General features: G+C 50.6%; 2 protein-coding genes across 3 annotated transcripts in view; both read right to left on the bottom strand.

Moving 5' to 3' along the window:
• Nucleotide 1: 1 nt before the first annotated feature.
• On the bottom strand, nucleotides 2-6,537 carry CFB (complement factor B). Its single transcript, XM_058733407.1, has 18 exons — nucleotides 6,189-6,537; nucleotides 5,853-6,086; nucleotides 5,262-5,447; nucleotides 4,943-5,116; nucleotides 4,598-4,699; nucleotides 4,361-4,497; nucleotides 3,924-4,062; nucleotides 3,463-3,594; nucleotides 2,805-2,906; nucleotides 2,579-2,716; nucleotides 2,007-2,104; nucleotides 1,765-1,882; nucleotides 1,368-1,521; nucleotides 1,185-1,261; nucleotides 876-988; nucleotides 639-771; nucleotides 509-558; nucleotides 2-211 (listed from the first exon to the last, which is right to left on the bottom strand). Exons 1-18 carry the CDS (start codon nucleotides 6,250-6,252, stop codon nucleotides 56-58), a joined length of 2,307 nt encoding a protein of 768 aa, XP_058589390.1. The 5' UTR covers nucleotides 6,253-6,537; the 3' UTR covers nucleotides 2-55.
• Nucleotides 6,538-6,747: 210 nt separating this feature from the next.
• The window catches only part of C2 (complement C2), a 43,032-nt gene continuing 33,429 nt past the window's right edge, over nucleotides 6,748-16,350 (bottom strand). For both annotated transcript variants that reach the window (XM_058733406.1, XM_058733404.1), the window contains exons 4-18: nucleotides 15,209-15,382; nucleotides 15,024-15,122; nucleotides 14,696-14,829; nucleotides 13,449-13,587; nucleotides 12,705-12,845; nucleotides 11,959-12,048; nucleotides 8,982-9,122; nucleotides 8,762-8,856; nucleotides 8,554-8,665; nucleotides 8,271-8,436; nucleotides 8,085-8,161; nucleotides 7,852-7,943; nucleotides 7,521-7,647; nucleotides 7,310-7,359; nucleotides 6,748-7,157 (exon numbers count right to left, since the gene is read on the bottom strand). In XM_058733406.1, the coding sequence (XP_058589389.1) occupies nucleotides 6,981-7,157; nucleotides 7,310-7,359; nucleotides 7,521-7,647; nucleotides 7,852-7,943; nucleotides 8,085-8,161; nucleotides 8,271-8,436; nucleotides 8,554-8,665; nucleotides 8,762-8,856; nucleotides 8,982-9,122; nucleotides 11,959-12,048; nucleotides 12,705-12,845; nucleotides 13,449-13,587; nucleotides 14,696-14,829; nucleotides 15,024-15,122; nucleotides 15,209-15,382 (1,814 nt within the window). In that variant the 3' untranslated portion in view covers nucleotides 6,748-6,980. The remainder of the gene's footprint in view (nucleotides 7,158-7,309; nucleotides 7,360-7,520; nucleotides 7,648-7,851; nucleotides 7,944-8,084; nucleotides 8,162-8,270; nucleotides 8,437-8,553; nucleotides 8,666-8,761; nucleotides 8,857-8,981; nucleotides 9,123-11,958; nucleotides 12,049-12,704; nucleotides 12,846-13,448; nucleotides 13,588-14,695; nucleotides 14,830-15,023; nucleotides 15,123-15,208; nucleotides 15,383-16,350) is intronic.

The following is a 16,350-nucleotide window of genomic DNA, read 5'->3' as shown; positions in this document are numbered from 1 at the left end:
GTATTGTCGCAGCTGTTTTAATTTGATCTCATCCCCCTTTCCAGCAGGAAATCCCTTATAGAAAATCCAAATCCTCTTCTTTGAGTTTCTCCCTGAGCCAGGGCAGCACTTGGAAGAGGTTGATGTGAAAGTCTCGGGCATGAGCAGGTACCTGTCGCCACCGCCTCTGGTCTTTGCAGACATCCACTACACCCCAGCTGATCACACCAACCTGGAGAGGGCAAGGGGATGCCACTAATCATCTGGTAGAATTCCTTCCTAATCCCAGGAAGCTCAACTACTCCCAAGTGCATCTGAGTTGACCTAGAAGAATTAGACTGGGGATCCAGCTCAGTCCTGCTCTCTAGCACACAGGCCAGACATTGCCCCAACCCAGCCATTTCAAGAAGTAGTTGTAAGGAGGCAGGCTCTGTCCTTCCCTTTCCAGCCACATGCATTGAACTTTCCTGCTTTAGGGCCCATGCTGACCACTTGGCATCTCCCCACAGACAGGAGAGGGGAAACTCACTTGAATGAAGCGACTCCTCTTATGAATAATCAGGGGACCACCAGAATCACCTACAGGAGAGGAGAGGCTGTAGGGAAAACGATTCTTGGGCTTTAAGAACATGTAGCACAACCAAAGAGCCTTCTCTTACCTTTGCAAGTGTTGGGGTCAGTATAGGGATCCACCCCTCCAGTGCAAAGGAACCTGGGGGTGACCACTTTAGAGATGTCCTTGACTTTGTCATAGCCTAGGGCATATTGAGCATCTCTCTCACAGCTGGATTTCTGTAGGTGAGGTATAAAGCACAGAGGAGAAAGGGGTGATAAGCAGAGCATGCTTAGGAAGAACTGGGGCCTAGAGGACCTGCTTAGGATCCCATATTCCTCACCTTTTCCCCGTTCTTGATGTAGACCTCCTTCCGAATCAGCGACTTCTTCCCATCTTTGGACAACTCTGACACAAACAGAGCTTTGATATCCTTTTCAGGGAGCAGCTCTTCCACTGGACAAATGGACAGTAGGGGTCATTTTAGCACTCTCTCTGCCCCCCACCATCTCTCTATTGCCTTTGTCACTCAGCAAATGTCCTTCAACCCTTTTCTGTGTGCTGGAGACCAGGCTGGCTCCTGCAGCACCCTGTCATGCCCCACTTGTCTCTTGGCATCATTCCCTTGTGCTACTTTCCCTGAATGTCTTACTCTGTTGCTGGCAAGTGGTTGACAGTGGAAGCCTCAAAGCTTGATTTGTTCCCTGGGTGCAGGGGAGACAAATAGGCCTGTTAAGGAGAGATGGGGAAACTCAGGGACAGCAGACTTGACCTGCCCCAGGCCTGTAGCTCCAATTTGCCCAGACTTTTCTCCTCAGGGGTCCAGAGGGCTCACCTGAGAGTCTGGCCATACTTGAGCTTCTCCTTGAGTCTGATAAGGGCCACATCATAGTCATAAAATTCAGGAATGCCTTCTGCTTTTTTCCCATTGATGTCGTAGTTAGGGTGAAATAGGACTTTATCTATTTCCAAGTCCTGCTTCATCCCTCCTAAGGTAGGAGAGTGGGTATGTCAGGACATCCTACTTCTCTGGGCAGCCTCCTGCTTCTGGCCCCACATCCTTCCTAACTCCCAAGTCTTCTGCCCTGCCCCCAAGCAGCCCAGTGTGCAAGGGAGGGGGCTGCTTTGAGGACCAGGGGGGGGGGGGGTTGGAAGGGTGGGCTCCTGAGGAAGTAGAAGGTGTTGCCCAGGGAGCACAGCTGAAGCTCAGGATTGATTCACTGCATCCTTACCCACGCTGACCTTGATTGAATGATTCCGATCATCCACCGTGAAACAGTGTGCTGCTGTCAGCACGTAGTACTCAGACACCACGGCCCCCATACAGGTCTCATGTCCTTTCAAAGGGCGCTGGGAACAGAATGGCAGGGGGGAAAGCTTAACTTCCACAAACACTACATTTTGCCCTTCCCCTACCCCCATTCCACCTGACCTCACCTCCCACAGGTCCCCACCACCAGGAAGCTGTGCTTACAGTGACTGAGATCTTGGCCTGCCATGGTTGCTTGTGGTAATCACTACCTTTCTTGTGCTCCCAAACCATTCCACAGAGTCCCAGAGTCCGGGTTTCATCTAACAAGAAAGAATGTGCTGAAACCTGGGATGCTCGGCCTTTCGGGGAGGCCCGCCTACACAGCTATGAGGAGCAGAAGCCCATAAGGAAAAGAAAGGGGCATTTGTTTCCTTACATTGGGGGCAAGGAACTGTGGCAGTATAGTGAAAAGAAGTTGGAACTAAGAGTTGGGAGACCTGGCTGTTTTCAGGCCCAACTCTTGCTTGCTTGCTGTGCCTGGGCTGCTCTTGGCCTCACTTTGCACATCTGTAAAATGAGACACTTGACAAGATCTCCAATGTTGTTCAGAACTCGGTGATTCTAAGATCAGGAAGTGGATAGTGCCAGGAGACCAGAGTGTGACTGAGGTAGAGAAGGAGCAATGAGAAAGCCATCCCAGACTGCCAAGGCTTCAGGAGGAGAGGAAGTATGAGTGACCTTGGGATACCTGGGGCATTTCCTGACCTCTTTATACCCTCCCGGTATCTTCCTACCAAGCATTTGTTTGAAAACATCTTCCAGGTCTTCCATGTCCTTGACTTTGAACACATGTTGTTCTTTATCCTTCTTGGAAGCCAAAGCATTGATGTTCTCTTGGTTCACCAGAGGCCCAACCCCAAACACATAGACATCTGAGGGAGAACAAGGGAGGGTGAGTGTCCAAACCCTGGGGGCAGGAGCTGAGAAAGCAAGGTGCTGGGTCCAAGGCCAAAAACTCACCCAGATAATCCTCCCTTAGGTTTTTGCGATCCCTCCCAATGTCCAGCAAGCTCCGGATCTCATGAATGACAGAGACTGGGTCCCCACCCATGTTGTGCAAGCCTGCAGAAGAGACAGGGACCGTGAAGGTGAGAGGCAAGTAAAGAAGAGGGTCAAGGAAGATAAATTGGCTAGTAGTGACACATGGCTGGGTAAGCAGGTTGTTTTTTTGTTTTTAATGGCTGAAGGTAAAATTTCAGCTTTTTAATTTAAAAAAATTTTTTTAATGTTTATTCATTTTTGAGAGAGAGTGGAGGAGGGGCAGAGAGAGGGAGACACAGAATCTGAAGCAGGCTATAGGCTCTGAGATAATCAGCACCAAGGCTGACAACCGGGCTCCAACTCACGAACTGCAGGATCATGACCTGAGCCGAATTCAGAAGCCCAACCAACCAAGCCACCCAGGTACCCCTGGGTAAGCAGGTTAAGGGGATGGAAGTGACAGAAAGACTTAAGAAGGGTGTCTCCTTGTAAAGGGTCACAGGAAAGATCAACATGGTTGGGGCCCTCAGTGCTGCTCAGAGCCCCAGCCATGAGTCTAGTGTTACATGTGGACCAAACAGCCATACACTGGTATGAAAGGGTGGGAAGCCTGGGGCAGGAAAAGGTCCCTTCTGACCATCAGTCATGAGAATGATGACGTGGCGGGTGCGGTTCCAGCCTTCAGGGGGTTGGTTCCCCGGCCAGCTCATCATGTTGTAAATTGCCTGGAGGGCCTTCTTGGTGTTAGTGCCTGCCTTCAACTTGTGATCTGTGAAAAAGGAAGATCTCACCTTGCCTGGTCTTCCAAGTCATCTATGAACCTTCAAGGCCTATCACAACTGAGATACCACATTTTTCAGTTTTTTGAGTTGTCACCCCGCTGACTTCCCTTTGACCACAAAGTGACCTTCTCAGCCCCCAACAAGTTCCCAGTAATCCATATTCCTCAATGAGCCTGCTGTCCAACCATAGACTGCAAAGTGGTCCACCCTGCCTTCCCACTTGGTCTCACTACCTCCTCCTCACAACAACCCTGAACCTTTTGACTTCTCTGACCCCAAAGTGAACTCCCCACCAGTCCCTTCCCTAACCTCTGACCTTCATAGTTGATATTGTCGATTGCCCTTGTAACCCAGTCTGCATCGCTGCTGTTTTCATCGGACACTCTGATCAAAATTTTGGGGACTGTAGCATAGGTCACTAGACCATATTTTGGCTTCACCCCATAACTTGCCACCTGTGGGTTAGGGGAGCAACGGGTCATGGCATTGAAAGAATACTATGGTTGGGAGAGGTCAGCAGCTTTTCTGGGACAGGGAAAGTTACAGTCAGAGACTCAAGGGCTGACTGATCACCCTGGGGCTGATGGATGATTGGGTTAAAGGTCAAGAAACTGCTTCCAGTAAAAGGAAGGGAAGGAGGACAGAATAGGACCAGAGGTTTTCTGGGACCTTGTGTCTCAGAGGGTCTGGAAACATCAGGGAACTAGTCCTGGATGGGCAGTGAGTTCACATTCAGGGGGGAAGGGGGCCCACCTTCTCAATGAAGTCTTTGAGACAGTTCTTGGCCCTTGTGAAGTTGCCGATCCCAATGCTGTCTGATGCATCCAACACCAGATAGATGTTCATGGAGCCCGAGGGGTCCAGGATAATCTTCCTCTTCTGTTGTTCCCCTGGGTGCCACCAGAGAAATTCAGGCTCCAGCATGCATGGTTCTCCTGGCCCTTCATCCTCTCCCAATTTCCTGCCTCCCTCCCCTCTCTGCCTCCAAACCTGGGCTATGCCCATCCTCAGCATCTACTCCTTCAATGGTCTCCGTCAGGGAAGACAGGAAGGCTTCGGCTACCTCTTCAGGGATGTCATACATAAAGGAGTCTGGGAGAGGTCAGAAATCAGGTAAAATGTCTGGGGGTGTTGGCAAGTGTGTGAGGGTCAGAGACACGGTGGCCAGTGAGGTGGGATGGTGGGTTTCCAGGATGGGAAGGGCTCAGTAGTGAAGGAAGTTCTACAGGCAGGTTTAGAAGTGAGGAAGGAGCTGGGTTGCATTAGGGGGAACTGGTGTAGGGATATGAGGATAAAAGAGCAGGATTTGACCCCTGGGCATGGGTCAAGAGTCACCTTGGCAGGAAGGTTCTGTTCCACTCCAAGAGCCACCCTCCTGGCATGTTCGCTGCTGGGAGCCACGAAGGGTGAGACCCCGGTTGCAGTAGTAGGTGACTCTGTCTTCAAGACGATAGTGGTTGCCCACCTTCCTTGTGCCAAGGGGGATGCCCGGGTTAGGGCAGTACCCCGCTGCAGAAGCATGAAACATGGAGGTGAGGGCCAAATCCTGAGGCCCAGATGGCACGGTAGAGCACAAGAGTTGTGGTGCTGGTTCCTCAGGCTGGAACATGGTCAGGGAGAAGACACCATCACCAGGGGAGGGGACGCTTCTCACCTCCATCATCGCAGATGGCTGTTTGTCCATCCCACCGACCAGTTGCTTGGCAGGTGCGATTGGCAGAGCCCCGGAGAGTGTAGCCATCATAGCAGCGGAAAGAGATCTCATCGCTCAAATTGTAGTAGGGGGTCCGGGGCCAGTATTCCCCATTCTCAAATTCCTGTGGTCTTGGGCAGCGAATTGCTTTGGGGGAGGGAGACAAGTAGAAGTTACTGAGAAGGAAGGGCTTCACTTGAGAGTTTCCCTCCTGGTCTCAGGGACCCTGTCACAGAGAAACAGTGCCTTCTTGGTCCCACAGACAGCATCAACGCTCAACATATGATGACTCCTGCTTCTCCTCGTTTCCAATTTCTGAGTGTTCTTTTTACTGCCAGGGTTGCCTGACACAGGGTAGATGCTCAGTGAAGATTCACTCCCTTCCTCCTCCCTCTCTCCCTCCTTCAGCCCTAGACAGCTCCTGTGTTTGCTCAGCTCCCCCTGCTAACCTGCCTGGCCTCAATGCAACTCTAATAGTATGCTAGTCTGGCCCCTGGTCACCACCTGTTCCACCCCTCCATTGACCCGTACCCACCCTCACTGCCCTCCAACCTCTGCATTCTGCCGTCTTGACAATCTTTTGGTCTTGGGTCCGCAGGGTGCTCCAGGACCCTGTGGATCTGCAGGTACGAATCTGCACAGGGTATGGGTAGAAGCCAGAGGGACACACATACTCCAGTGCCTGGCCCTCCTTGAGAAGCCTGAAGGAGCCACCTTTGATCTCTACTCCTTCCAGAGAGCAGGAGCCTTGGGGCCCAACCACAGTCAATGGTGGTATGCTCCCACCTAAAGAAAAAGGCTGATGAAGCCCAGCCTCCCAAGGCCAAGGAGGAATACTGGGGGCAGCAGGAAGTTGGGGGGGGGGGGAGTGGTGACCCTCTCTCTTACCTCCAGACAAGAGGCCCAGCACCAAGAATACCAGGCAGAGTTGGGGACTGAGACTGCTCCCCATAGCGATGGAAGGCAGGAGAGAAACCAGGTATGGGGACAAGATGGTCTATCCCGGCTTGTGCTGCCTGTCTGCTGGCTTGATATCCAAACAAACTTCAGACCTGGGCCTGGTCGAACACCCTTCCCCTGCCCCCCACAACCTCCAGCCTTTTATGCAATCTGTGTTCTGGCACCTGTGGCTAACCCCACCTACCCACATCACTTTCCGGAATGTCCAGGTGGGAGGGCCCCCACCGAGGTGCCAGTCAAGGAAATAGGAACTGCATAAGCCCTACCCTTTCAATACCACCTCTCAGCTCCAGTTCCTCCCCAGTAATCCCAGACCGCCCCCTTAGGACCAGAAATAAGGCTGGCTCACTCCCTGTTGACTCTGTTATGGAGCAGAGTCCACCCACTGTTTGTCCAGCAGGGTCTCTGACCTGCCTCCCTGTTGTTCCTGGAATCATTCTGGAATCCTCTGCCCCCTGGCCAGCCCCCAGGCAGAGACACAGACAGATGAGGAAATCATCAATTTTTATTAATTTCAAAACTGGGAAATTCCACATGAAAATGAAAGGAGAGTGAGCCAAGCACAGCAGAGGGTGGGGCCCTGGGGTTTCCACAGCTTGGATGTGCTGCACGGGGTCCTAGAGCTGTGAGCATAGATAGGTCATGGGGTCTGATAGTAGAAGTTCAAGAGTGGGAGACTGACAGATGCTGGCAAGACAACAGAGGAGTCAGTAACCACAATTAGAGGGGCAAAAAGTTCAAGATACCCTCCAGGTGCTGCCTCAGCCAGGGCTGTAGGCGAAAGAGATTGATGTGAAAATCTCGTGGTGGTGGGATCTTGCCCCTGGGAGCCTTTTGGCGGGAGTTTTTATTGCTGTTGCCACAGGGGTTGTAGAGACCCCAACTCACCAGGCCCACCTGGAAGAAGGAGAGAATGGGGTGGGAGGCTGTCACAGCCCCAGCTCCAAGCTTCAACCTCCCTGGCTCATCCAAAGGCCTCCCTCAGCCTCCTTTAAGGTCAAGATTCTGTAGCCCGAGTCCCATGAGCTTCCTCCCCCTTCTCTCCTCACCTGAAAAAATCTGTATCTCCGCTCAAGGAAAACTGCTCCCCCAGATTCTCCTGTCAGAAAGGAGGGGCAAGAGACTGTCATCCTGACTCACCCTGCTCCCTTGTTATCAGGGCAGTGCACCAGTGCCCTGGCATGCATGCTGGTCACAGGGACATTGGTGGACTTTCCCTCAGGAATCCAGGCTCGTGGGTGGGGGGTGGGAGGGGCTCACCCCTGCAGGGATTGTCATCATTCTCGGTTCCACTGCATAGGAACTGGTCTGTCACCACCTCTCTGACATCCGTCAAGTCAGGGAATGTGGTTCTGTCTTGGGAGACGACCTGGATGCAGCTTGTCCACTGTGGCAGGGGTGGAACAGAGAGGAGAGAATAAGCAGTCCCAGGGGACACCTAGAAGTTCAGCTAGGCCTGTAGGAGGGGTAACACAGGGTCAGATGGAGAAAGCGGCCAGAGCTGGAGGAAGAAGGGACAAAGAGAGACTTTTGAGGAGCTGCCACAGAGGAGTCCCATTCCCTCGCAGCATCCCAGACCTGAGATCCTCACCTCTGTCCCCATCTTGAGGTTAATGTTCAGTTTGCTCCCATTCAAGGCCACAAAATGAGCAGGAACACTCAGTTTGTTCAGAAGTTCACTTTCTGTGGTCAAGGAGAAAGGGGTGTGGTGCTGGTCCCTTTACCCAGCATCCAGGCTCCAGATTGGGGGCTGTTGCACAGCCCATGTCATCACTCCTAAGCCTTGGCCCTAGCTCCTCATGCACCCTAAGCCCCAGCACTCACCATGGTCTCGGCAGGTGCTGCCTGGAGGTCTCCGCAGAGCCAGATTTGCCTCCACCGTGCAGGGAAGGCAAATGGGCCTGGGGAGAAGGACAAGGGTCACACAGGCGCATTCTCTATGTCCCCTCCTCTGGGACTCCCCAGAGCACTCTCCCCCAGAGGATGCCCTCTCATCCCAGACCCCAGCACCTGGCATGGGTGGACATCTTCACTTTCTGGGCCAGCTTCAACAGGGCAATGTCATCACCATAGAACTCCAAGATTCCCTGATTCTTTTTGGCAAAGACATCAAACCCTGAGGAGATCACGGCTTTCTCAATACTGAAGTCTTTGCCCCACTGGGAGTTAGGATCCCCTGTGAATAATATGGCAGATTAGGCTGGCCCAGGACCCCTGAAGGGGCCAGGGACTAGGAACAAAGGGTGGCAGCCCTGGCCATGGGCTCAGGAACCTGGTGTGGGCCTTGCCTTACCCACATTGACCCTCCACAGAGAGCTGTTCTCAGCATGGCGGAAGCAGTGAGCAGCTGTCAGGACCCATTGGTCTGAGATGAGGGCCCCCCGGCAGGTCTCCTGGCTCTTAGGCTGCAGGGAAACAGGTGATCTTCAGGAACTGCTATGTCTCTGGCCCATGGCTTCTTCCACCTCTGGGATCCAAGCCCCATCCCTCCTTCCTGGTACCTTAATAGTGACATGCCAGGGTGTCCTCTCCTGGGCAGAGGCATTGGCTGACATGTTCCCCACCCCACAGATGGTGTCTGTGAGCTTGGAGACATCTGTGGGTATTGGGAGCAAAGGGGGAAAGAGGTATGTGAGGGGCACTGTGAGCACGTTCCCCGCCTGGAGCTCTTGCTGGCTCCTCACCACCCACCCCACTCTGAAGAGGGCAAAGCGCACTCACCCAGCATGTGCTCAAAGACCTGGTACAGAGCATTTGTGTCCTGTAGAATGAAGGCATGGCGCTCACCATCCTTCTTGGACCCCAGTTCATTCAGCTCTTTCCAGTCCACATCCAGCTTGCCCACCCCAATGGCATAGATGTCTGATGAGAAGAAGGAAATCACCAGAATCTAGTGGCTGAAGGGCTACCCTGTGAGACAGGAAACTATCATTTGGAATTTACTGGGTCCTACAAAGCCCTAAATGAGCTGGACCCTCACCCCCTACTACCTATCTGAACTCACTTCCTACCACTCCTCACCCTTCACTCCCTTCCATAGAGCCTCCTCAAAGTTCCACAAATTTGCAAGCACACTCCCACCCCAGGCCTTTTGTATAAGCTATGCGTCTGCCTGGTTCACTCCTTCTCAGACTGTCCCCATGGCTCACTTTCTTACCTTTTCAAGTCTTGACTCAAATGTCACCATCTCAGCAAGGCCTTCCCTGGGCCCCTTGTCTAAAACTGCAATGCCTCAGACAATTCCATTCCCTCTCTGCTCCATTTTATACCTTGGCATGTGTCACTATCTACCATGCCATATAGTTTCCTTATTTGTCTTGTTTAATGCCTACAGTGGGTAGAATTGTGTCCCTCAAAGAGATATATTCAAGTCCTAACCCCTAGTACCTGTCAATGTGACCTTATTTGGAAATAGAGTCTTTGCCTAAAGCCTCCAGAGGGAGCAGGGCCCTTCTGATAACCTTGATTTTGGACTTCTAGGCTCCTGAATGTGAGAGAATAAGTTTCTGTTATTTTAAGCCACGCAAGCTTGTGGTTGCAGCGGGCCTAGAAGACTAATACATGGCCCCTCCAGGATGACAACCCCAGCAAGATATTTTTGTCGTTTTGTTCACAGCTGCATCCTTAGAATGGTGTCCAGGAGAGACTTTCAGTAAGTACATTTATATGACTGAATAAGGAGATCATGAGCATGCATGGAGGCAAAACTTCAGATCTGATTCCTCTGTAAAGTGTAGGCTCTGAGAGAGGGGCCTGGAGCCATCTCTTCCCACTGGAGAATTTGGACCCACACAATCATCCGTGCCCTCCCTTCCAGCCAGCATGGGTGCCAGTCAGAGCTCCTTTGGGGTGGCGGCCCACAGACTCCAGTCTTCCCCCATGCTTTGCTGTGGGACATAAGCTTAGGAATCCCCTGGGCTTACACCAATGGGTTGACAAGGCATAAAGAAATACAAAGTCATAAAGTGCTCACACCCGAGTTTGGGTAAACCAGATTGACACCCCAAGAATAGGGGGGTGCAAAGGCACCCTGATAAGGAGGTGCAAAGGTGCCAGAAATAGGGCGGTGTGAAGGTACCACAAAATAGAGAGGGGTGCAGAGCCCCCAAAATAGAGGCAAAGGCCTGAAATAGAAATGGCACAAAGCTACCCAATACATAGGAATACGAAATGAACAAGATTAGATATTCAGGGTGAAAGCACCCCAAATTTAGTACTATAGCAGAAAGCTGCTTTCACAGAAGGATAGGGCTGGGTTAGGTAAACTGGTGAATTGGACTATGGACGGCTGCACTGCAGGCAGAGCAGCCCAGAGCAGAGATGGCTAACAAAAGAAAAGGTGCCTTGTCAACCCTGAGGTTATTTGTCCTACCTGTCTCATTCCCTAGGCTAGCTAAGATAAACAGAGGTGCTGCCTCACGTCGGCTGTAAACAACCCTCCTCCCGACTGTCTGGCACCCGGATTTTGTTTTGTATTAACCCAAACCCCCAACCACTAATATCCTCAAGACCCCCTTTCCCTCACGTCCACAAGTTAATGTTCACAGATTCATTGTCTCTTTGTGCACATCCATTGCCATGTTTGTAAGCCTTCTGATCCTAATAAAAATGGGGCAAGGACCTTATTCAGGGCTCTGGTCTTTTCCCGGACATTAGTCATTTCTCACTTTCAATCCTGCGTCCCGCTCTTTTGCTAGACAAGAGAGAACTTTAGACCCAGAGTCTACGACACTTTGCATCCCTTTTGGCCATTTTTGACTCCCAGAGGATCCTGGGTGGCATGCAAAGAGTGAGATGCTCAGATAGACTGGGAGATAAGGCTTTTCTCAGGAAGCAATCTATCCTCAGGCAGGCCAGAAGTGGTCACTGTGAGGTTAGACAATTATGTACCATGTGTTTTTTGTGACTACGTCCCTTCCGTTCCTGCTTCTTTTCAATAAGGTGTTTTGAGCATTTAGCCCTAGCCCAGTGATGCTAAGGAGTTTGGGAGGAGAGTTTGGGCTTTGCGTTCCCGAAGCTAGAGTTCTAAAAAGGAATCCGCTTGCCCCTACTGGGCAGGTAGGGTTGGTGGCATGAACAAGAAAGAGAGGACCCAAGGGGAAAGTGAAACTTGGAGGCTCAAAAGATAATCCTCACTTATCCGGAGCACTTCCGTCTGAAATTCTTTTCTGGTCAAATAGCAGTGCAATTTGTGTTTAGTCTGAACCTGAGGAATTATTCCTTTCGAACCTACAACTGCCAAAGCATTAGTTATCTATACCCCTGAAAGAGGAAATGCCAGGGACAGTCCCTACAAGGAATCCAGTCCTTTTTCCTCTCTGGAGAGGTTCATGGCCACAATGGTGGCAGTGGCCACTCACATACACTGTTTCCCTGTACCAAGTAAGAGCTGAGCATTCGCCCCTATTGGCCTCTGAGGTAGGTGCTAGGTAGGTCCTAGCACCCTCCCCCTCTAGTTTCTGCAAATGCAGAAACTGCCCACAGCCACGGCCAACCCAAGATGAAACCAAGGCTCAAAGGCTAAAACTTCGGGGCCATTTGACTCCAGATTGTTCGGTATGACTCTAAGCTGCCTTCACACAGAACGACACAGCCTGAGGTCTCACTGGAAACAAAGCCAAGGTGTGGACTAGACTGCTGGCTGCCCAAATTGTGCCCCTGCAGGGGCAGCACAGCTGGGGGCGGGGTAGAGGCTCACCCAGGTAGTCGTTCCTCTGCTGGTTGATGTTCAAGATCTCTTTGATATTGTCAACAGCCAGCTTGGGGGAGCCACCCATGTTAGACTTTCCTAGAACGGAGGGAAAAGAATTGTCCATCTGGGGTGTATGTCCGGACTCCCCATAGTCTCGGAGGAGCGGGCATTCAGCCTGGGAATCTCAACCTTTACCACTTCCCGTGTGTGTTTCAAGTTATGTTATTTACTGAAATTCTCTACATTCCAGGCACTGGGCCAGGAGCTTCATAAACTGTATCTCATTTGATTCTCCTGAAACCTCAGGTAGTGTAGGTATCCTAATTATACAGGCAAGAAAACCAAGTTCTATGGACATGATCAAGAGATAAATGGCATAGCCCAGATCCACTACACAGTCTGTCCTATCTGTGCGCCTTGACATTCCTGCCCCAAAGCCAACCCCCTCCCCTGCCAGCTGACTCAAGGCAACCTCCCAGGTAGTAACAATAATTGATATTTGTAATCACAAAGCACTTTTACACAAAGTACTTCAATTGTTGTCCATAAACATTGTGTAAGGGAAGGAGGGCAGCTATGACTATCATCATCATCATTGTCATTCCATTGTCACCATCAACACTATTTCTACTACACAAACAAGAAACTTAGTCCCAAAGTGGCAGAGGGAGAGCCAGAATGCAGGTGTCCTGACACTACATCGGTGCTCCTTCCACTGTGCCAGACTCACTCGCAGAAATGACCATACTCACCATCTGTCAGAAGGATGATGGCATGTCGGATTTCCTGCCAGGCCGCTGTGCTCATTCCGAGGCGTTGCATCTGGTTATTCATCATGATATGGACACTATCTAAAGCTGCATAGGTGTTTGTCCCAGTTCCATTTTCATGGTCTGGATTATGTGAAGAGGAAGGACTATCTTAAACACTTCCCACCTGGGAGAAGGGAATCACTCTCTTCTCCCAACCATTGGAAATGCATTTATCAACTGACTTGATAAACTCGGACATTAGCTAGCCAAAGGTTTGGCATCATTGCCTGTTCAAACATTAAAAACCTTTCCCCTTAGATAGACTGCATAACCCAGTGGCCACTCTATACTCTCAAGATTCAAAGATGGAGTTTCCAAGGAACCTGGGTGGTTGTAGCCATCTGGTTTCTACCACCCGGGTAGTTTCATAATGATATGGGGGAGACTCCAGTGGTGAGCCAAGAAAGCCCATGTAGTTCTGGCATGAGGAAGGAGCCAAAGACGTGTGTGAAGGATTTGGACATGTAGCACATTAGAGTAAGCCATGAGCTGGTGGGAGCTGGGAGTCGGCCACCACGAACCTGACTTGGAAGCTATCCCCACCTGAGGAACCTGAGCCCCAGAGCCCTGAGACTTGAATGTCACCAAAGGGCCTCGCTCTCTAATTTGTCCCAAATCTCTTTGCAGGTGCAGACAGCTTATCCTCCCCCCTGCCTCATCGCCTTCATTTGATGACACCTGTACCTTTATAGTTGATATTGTCCAGACTGTTGATCACTTCAGTCGCATCCCTCGAGTTGTCGTGCAGAACAGACATGATGATTTTGGGCTTTGATGCAAAGGTGATTATGGCGACACTCACATTGATCTCAAAGCTGAAAATCTGTGAAGGGCAAGTGAGAGGCCAAAGAAGAGAGGGTTAGAGAGCAAGCCAAGGGCTCCAGAGGAGGCAGAGAGCCTGGACCAAGGCTGACAGAGGCAAGGGCCACAAGTAGTCACTTACTAAGAGACTGCTGATTGCAGGGAGCCAGGAAACTGACATTTGTGGACCATCTACTGTCTTTGATAGGCTCACTCACTCCTCATGCATCCTTACATCAATTCTGGGAGGGGGTGAGAAGGCCCTATTTTACAGATGAGGACATTGAAGCTTATTGCCTTGCCCCAGATCACACCACTGGTGCAAAGTGGAGGTCGAATTTGCACCTGTCCACATGAATCTGAGGCACTTCTCTAACTAGCAGATTTTGCTGCCCCACAGCTTAGTGAGACACTACAGGTCTTCAGAGACTCTAAGGAGCATAAAAACTGCCTTGTTTACTGTAGGTAAACTGCCTTGTTTACTGTAGGTGGGAAGGAAAACATATATCTACATAAACTATTGTGAAAAGTTACCAGGCAAAGTGCTGGCAAAGAATCTATACTAAGTGGCTTCCAAACTCTCCTGTTCATGCATCTCATCATTAAAAACATTTTGAGCACATATCTAAATATAGGTATATATATTTATAAAAAGTGACTCATATTTATAAAGCATGCCATTCAAATATACACATTTTAAATATTTAAAAATTTTGAATTTTTAAAGGAAAGTCTTAAATATTAAGTTATCGGTTTAATTTAAATTGAAATTATTCAACAAGGATACCAGTACTTGTCTACCATACCGCACTGGATTATTTTGTATACCCTTCTGTGGAGACCACCATTCTAGATTATGGGTTCCTGGGAAGTAGGACTTCAGCCTTGTTCATCTTTGATGTCCCCCAGCACCCAGCACCCAGCACAGTGCCTGACACATAGTAAGTATCCCAGGAGTGTTTGTGTGATCCTATAAATTGAATCCACGATTCCTGCATGGAATGCCCATACTCTAGGAGGGCTTTTTGGAGGAAGTGGGCTGTAAGTGGGATTCTGAGGAAGGGAAGGAACCAGAGAGAGACAGTGGGCATAGGAAGGCCTCCTCTGTAAACAGACTCCGATTTCCTGACCCTGTCCACCATGAGACTGGCGCTCTCCTTGAAGATGTGAAAGTCATCTTCAGCCACACTCTGAGAGGCATCCAGGAGCAGGTAGAGGTTCAGGTGACCAGAGCGCTGGATTTGGATTTTACGGCCCACGCTTTCTGTGAGAAACATGGAAGGGGTTGATTCACATCCACCTCCCACCAGCCCTCTTGCTAAGGGATAGGGCCTCCCTGCCTCCCCTCCAGTCAGTTCAGCTGCCACTGAGCTTTCTGGAAGCTCTGAGCATCTTCTGGGAAGACTGCTCCTCCAATCCCAGGCCCAGCACCCTACTGTCCCCACCCCAAACACTCACTTTTTTTCTTCTGGGTGGGATTGGTGGCTCCAAGTAGGTGGGACAAGGAGGCACCCAGGGCAGGGGCCACATCCTCAGGAAAGTCATAAGAGTAGGGCTCTGTGGGAAGAGCCACTGAGGTCAGCCAGAGTCAGGGGTAGGATGCCCAGGGAATCTCTGGAGGGTCAGGGCAGCTGGCTACTCACGGCGGCATATGGGTTCCGTCCCACTCCAGACCCCATTACTCTGGCACTCCCGCTCCGCAGACCCGGTCAGCACCAGATTTGAGGAGCAGCGGTAGGTGACTTTGTCTCCAAGCCCGAAACGAGACCCTGTCCGCACGGCACCCACCGAGATGCCCGGGTTGGGGCAGTAGCCAGCTGTGAGTGAACAAAGGAAGATGGCAGTGAGCAGGGGCACCCCTCCTCAGCCTTTTGGCCCCGCTCACCCACTTTCTCCCTCGGAGCTCTTCCTCCTCTCCAGACCTGTGGAAGCTCTGTGGGTCATTTGGCCTCCTCCTTGGGAGACACCACAACTGTGCTTCCCAAGGGTATGTGTGGAAAATCTTAATTGGGCAAAATGTTTAGAACTCAGTGGCCTCAGATGCCAGCTAAAGCATCCCAGTCCCAACCCAGGGACTCAGCCTGCATCCGTCCCAGAGCCCCAGGGAAGATGCTACCTGACAAGCCCTACACCTACACAGATACTATTTGCACTTCATAAACCACAGTGAGGCATCACTACACACCACCAAGATGGCTAAAACTTGGATAATTCCAAGTGTCAGAGAGGATGTCAGGCAACCAGCACTCAGATACATTGCTGGAGCCTCTACTAAAACTAAACAAATGCCAATCTGCGAGTGGACAATTCCACTCCTAGACAACATGCTCAAGAGAAGACAGTTCACATGTGCACCAGCAGTTATGTATAAGGACGCTCATAGAGCTTTACTTATAATAGCCCCAAACTGGAAAGAACCCCAATGCCCATCAACAAGAGAATGCGTAAATAAATTATAATCTATTTGTATAAGGAAACTACACAGCAATAAAAAACAACAAACGGATAAATCTCACGGGCAGAATGTTGAGTAAAGGAAGCCAGATGCCAAAAGAACATATTCTATATGATTCCACTTGTATGAAATGTAAGAATGAACTAAAATAAACTATGGGGACAGAAGTCAGAGTGGTGACCCTGCGGTCAGCAGTGGACAGGAGGAGCCTCCTACTTTGCCGGACGTGTTCTCTACCTTGCATGGTGATTATACTGGTGGTTATATGTGCAAAAGCTCACAGAGCTGAATACTTAAGGTTTGTACACTTTAGGTAGATCGCACCTCAAT

Source organism: Neofelis nebulosa, chromosome 6 (assembly GCF_028018385.1).
Source record: "Neofelis nebulosa isolate mNeoNeb1 chromosome 6, mNeoNeb1.pri, whole genome shotgun sequence".
In the NCBI taxonomy this organism is placed as follows: domain Eukaryota; kingdom Metazoa; phylum Chordata; class Mammalia; order Carnivora; family Felidae; genus Neofelis; species Neofelis nebulosa.
This window is presented reverse-complemented; position numbering and strand designations above follow the sequence as displayed.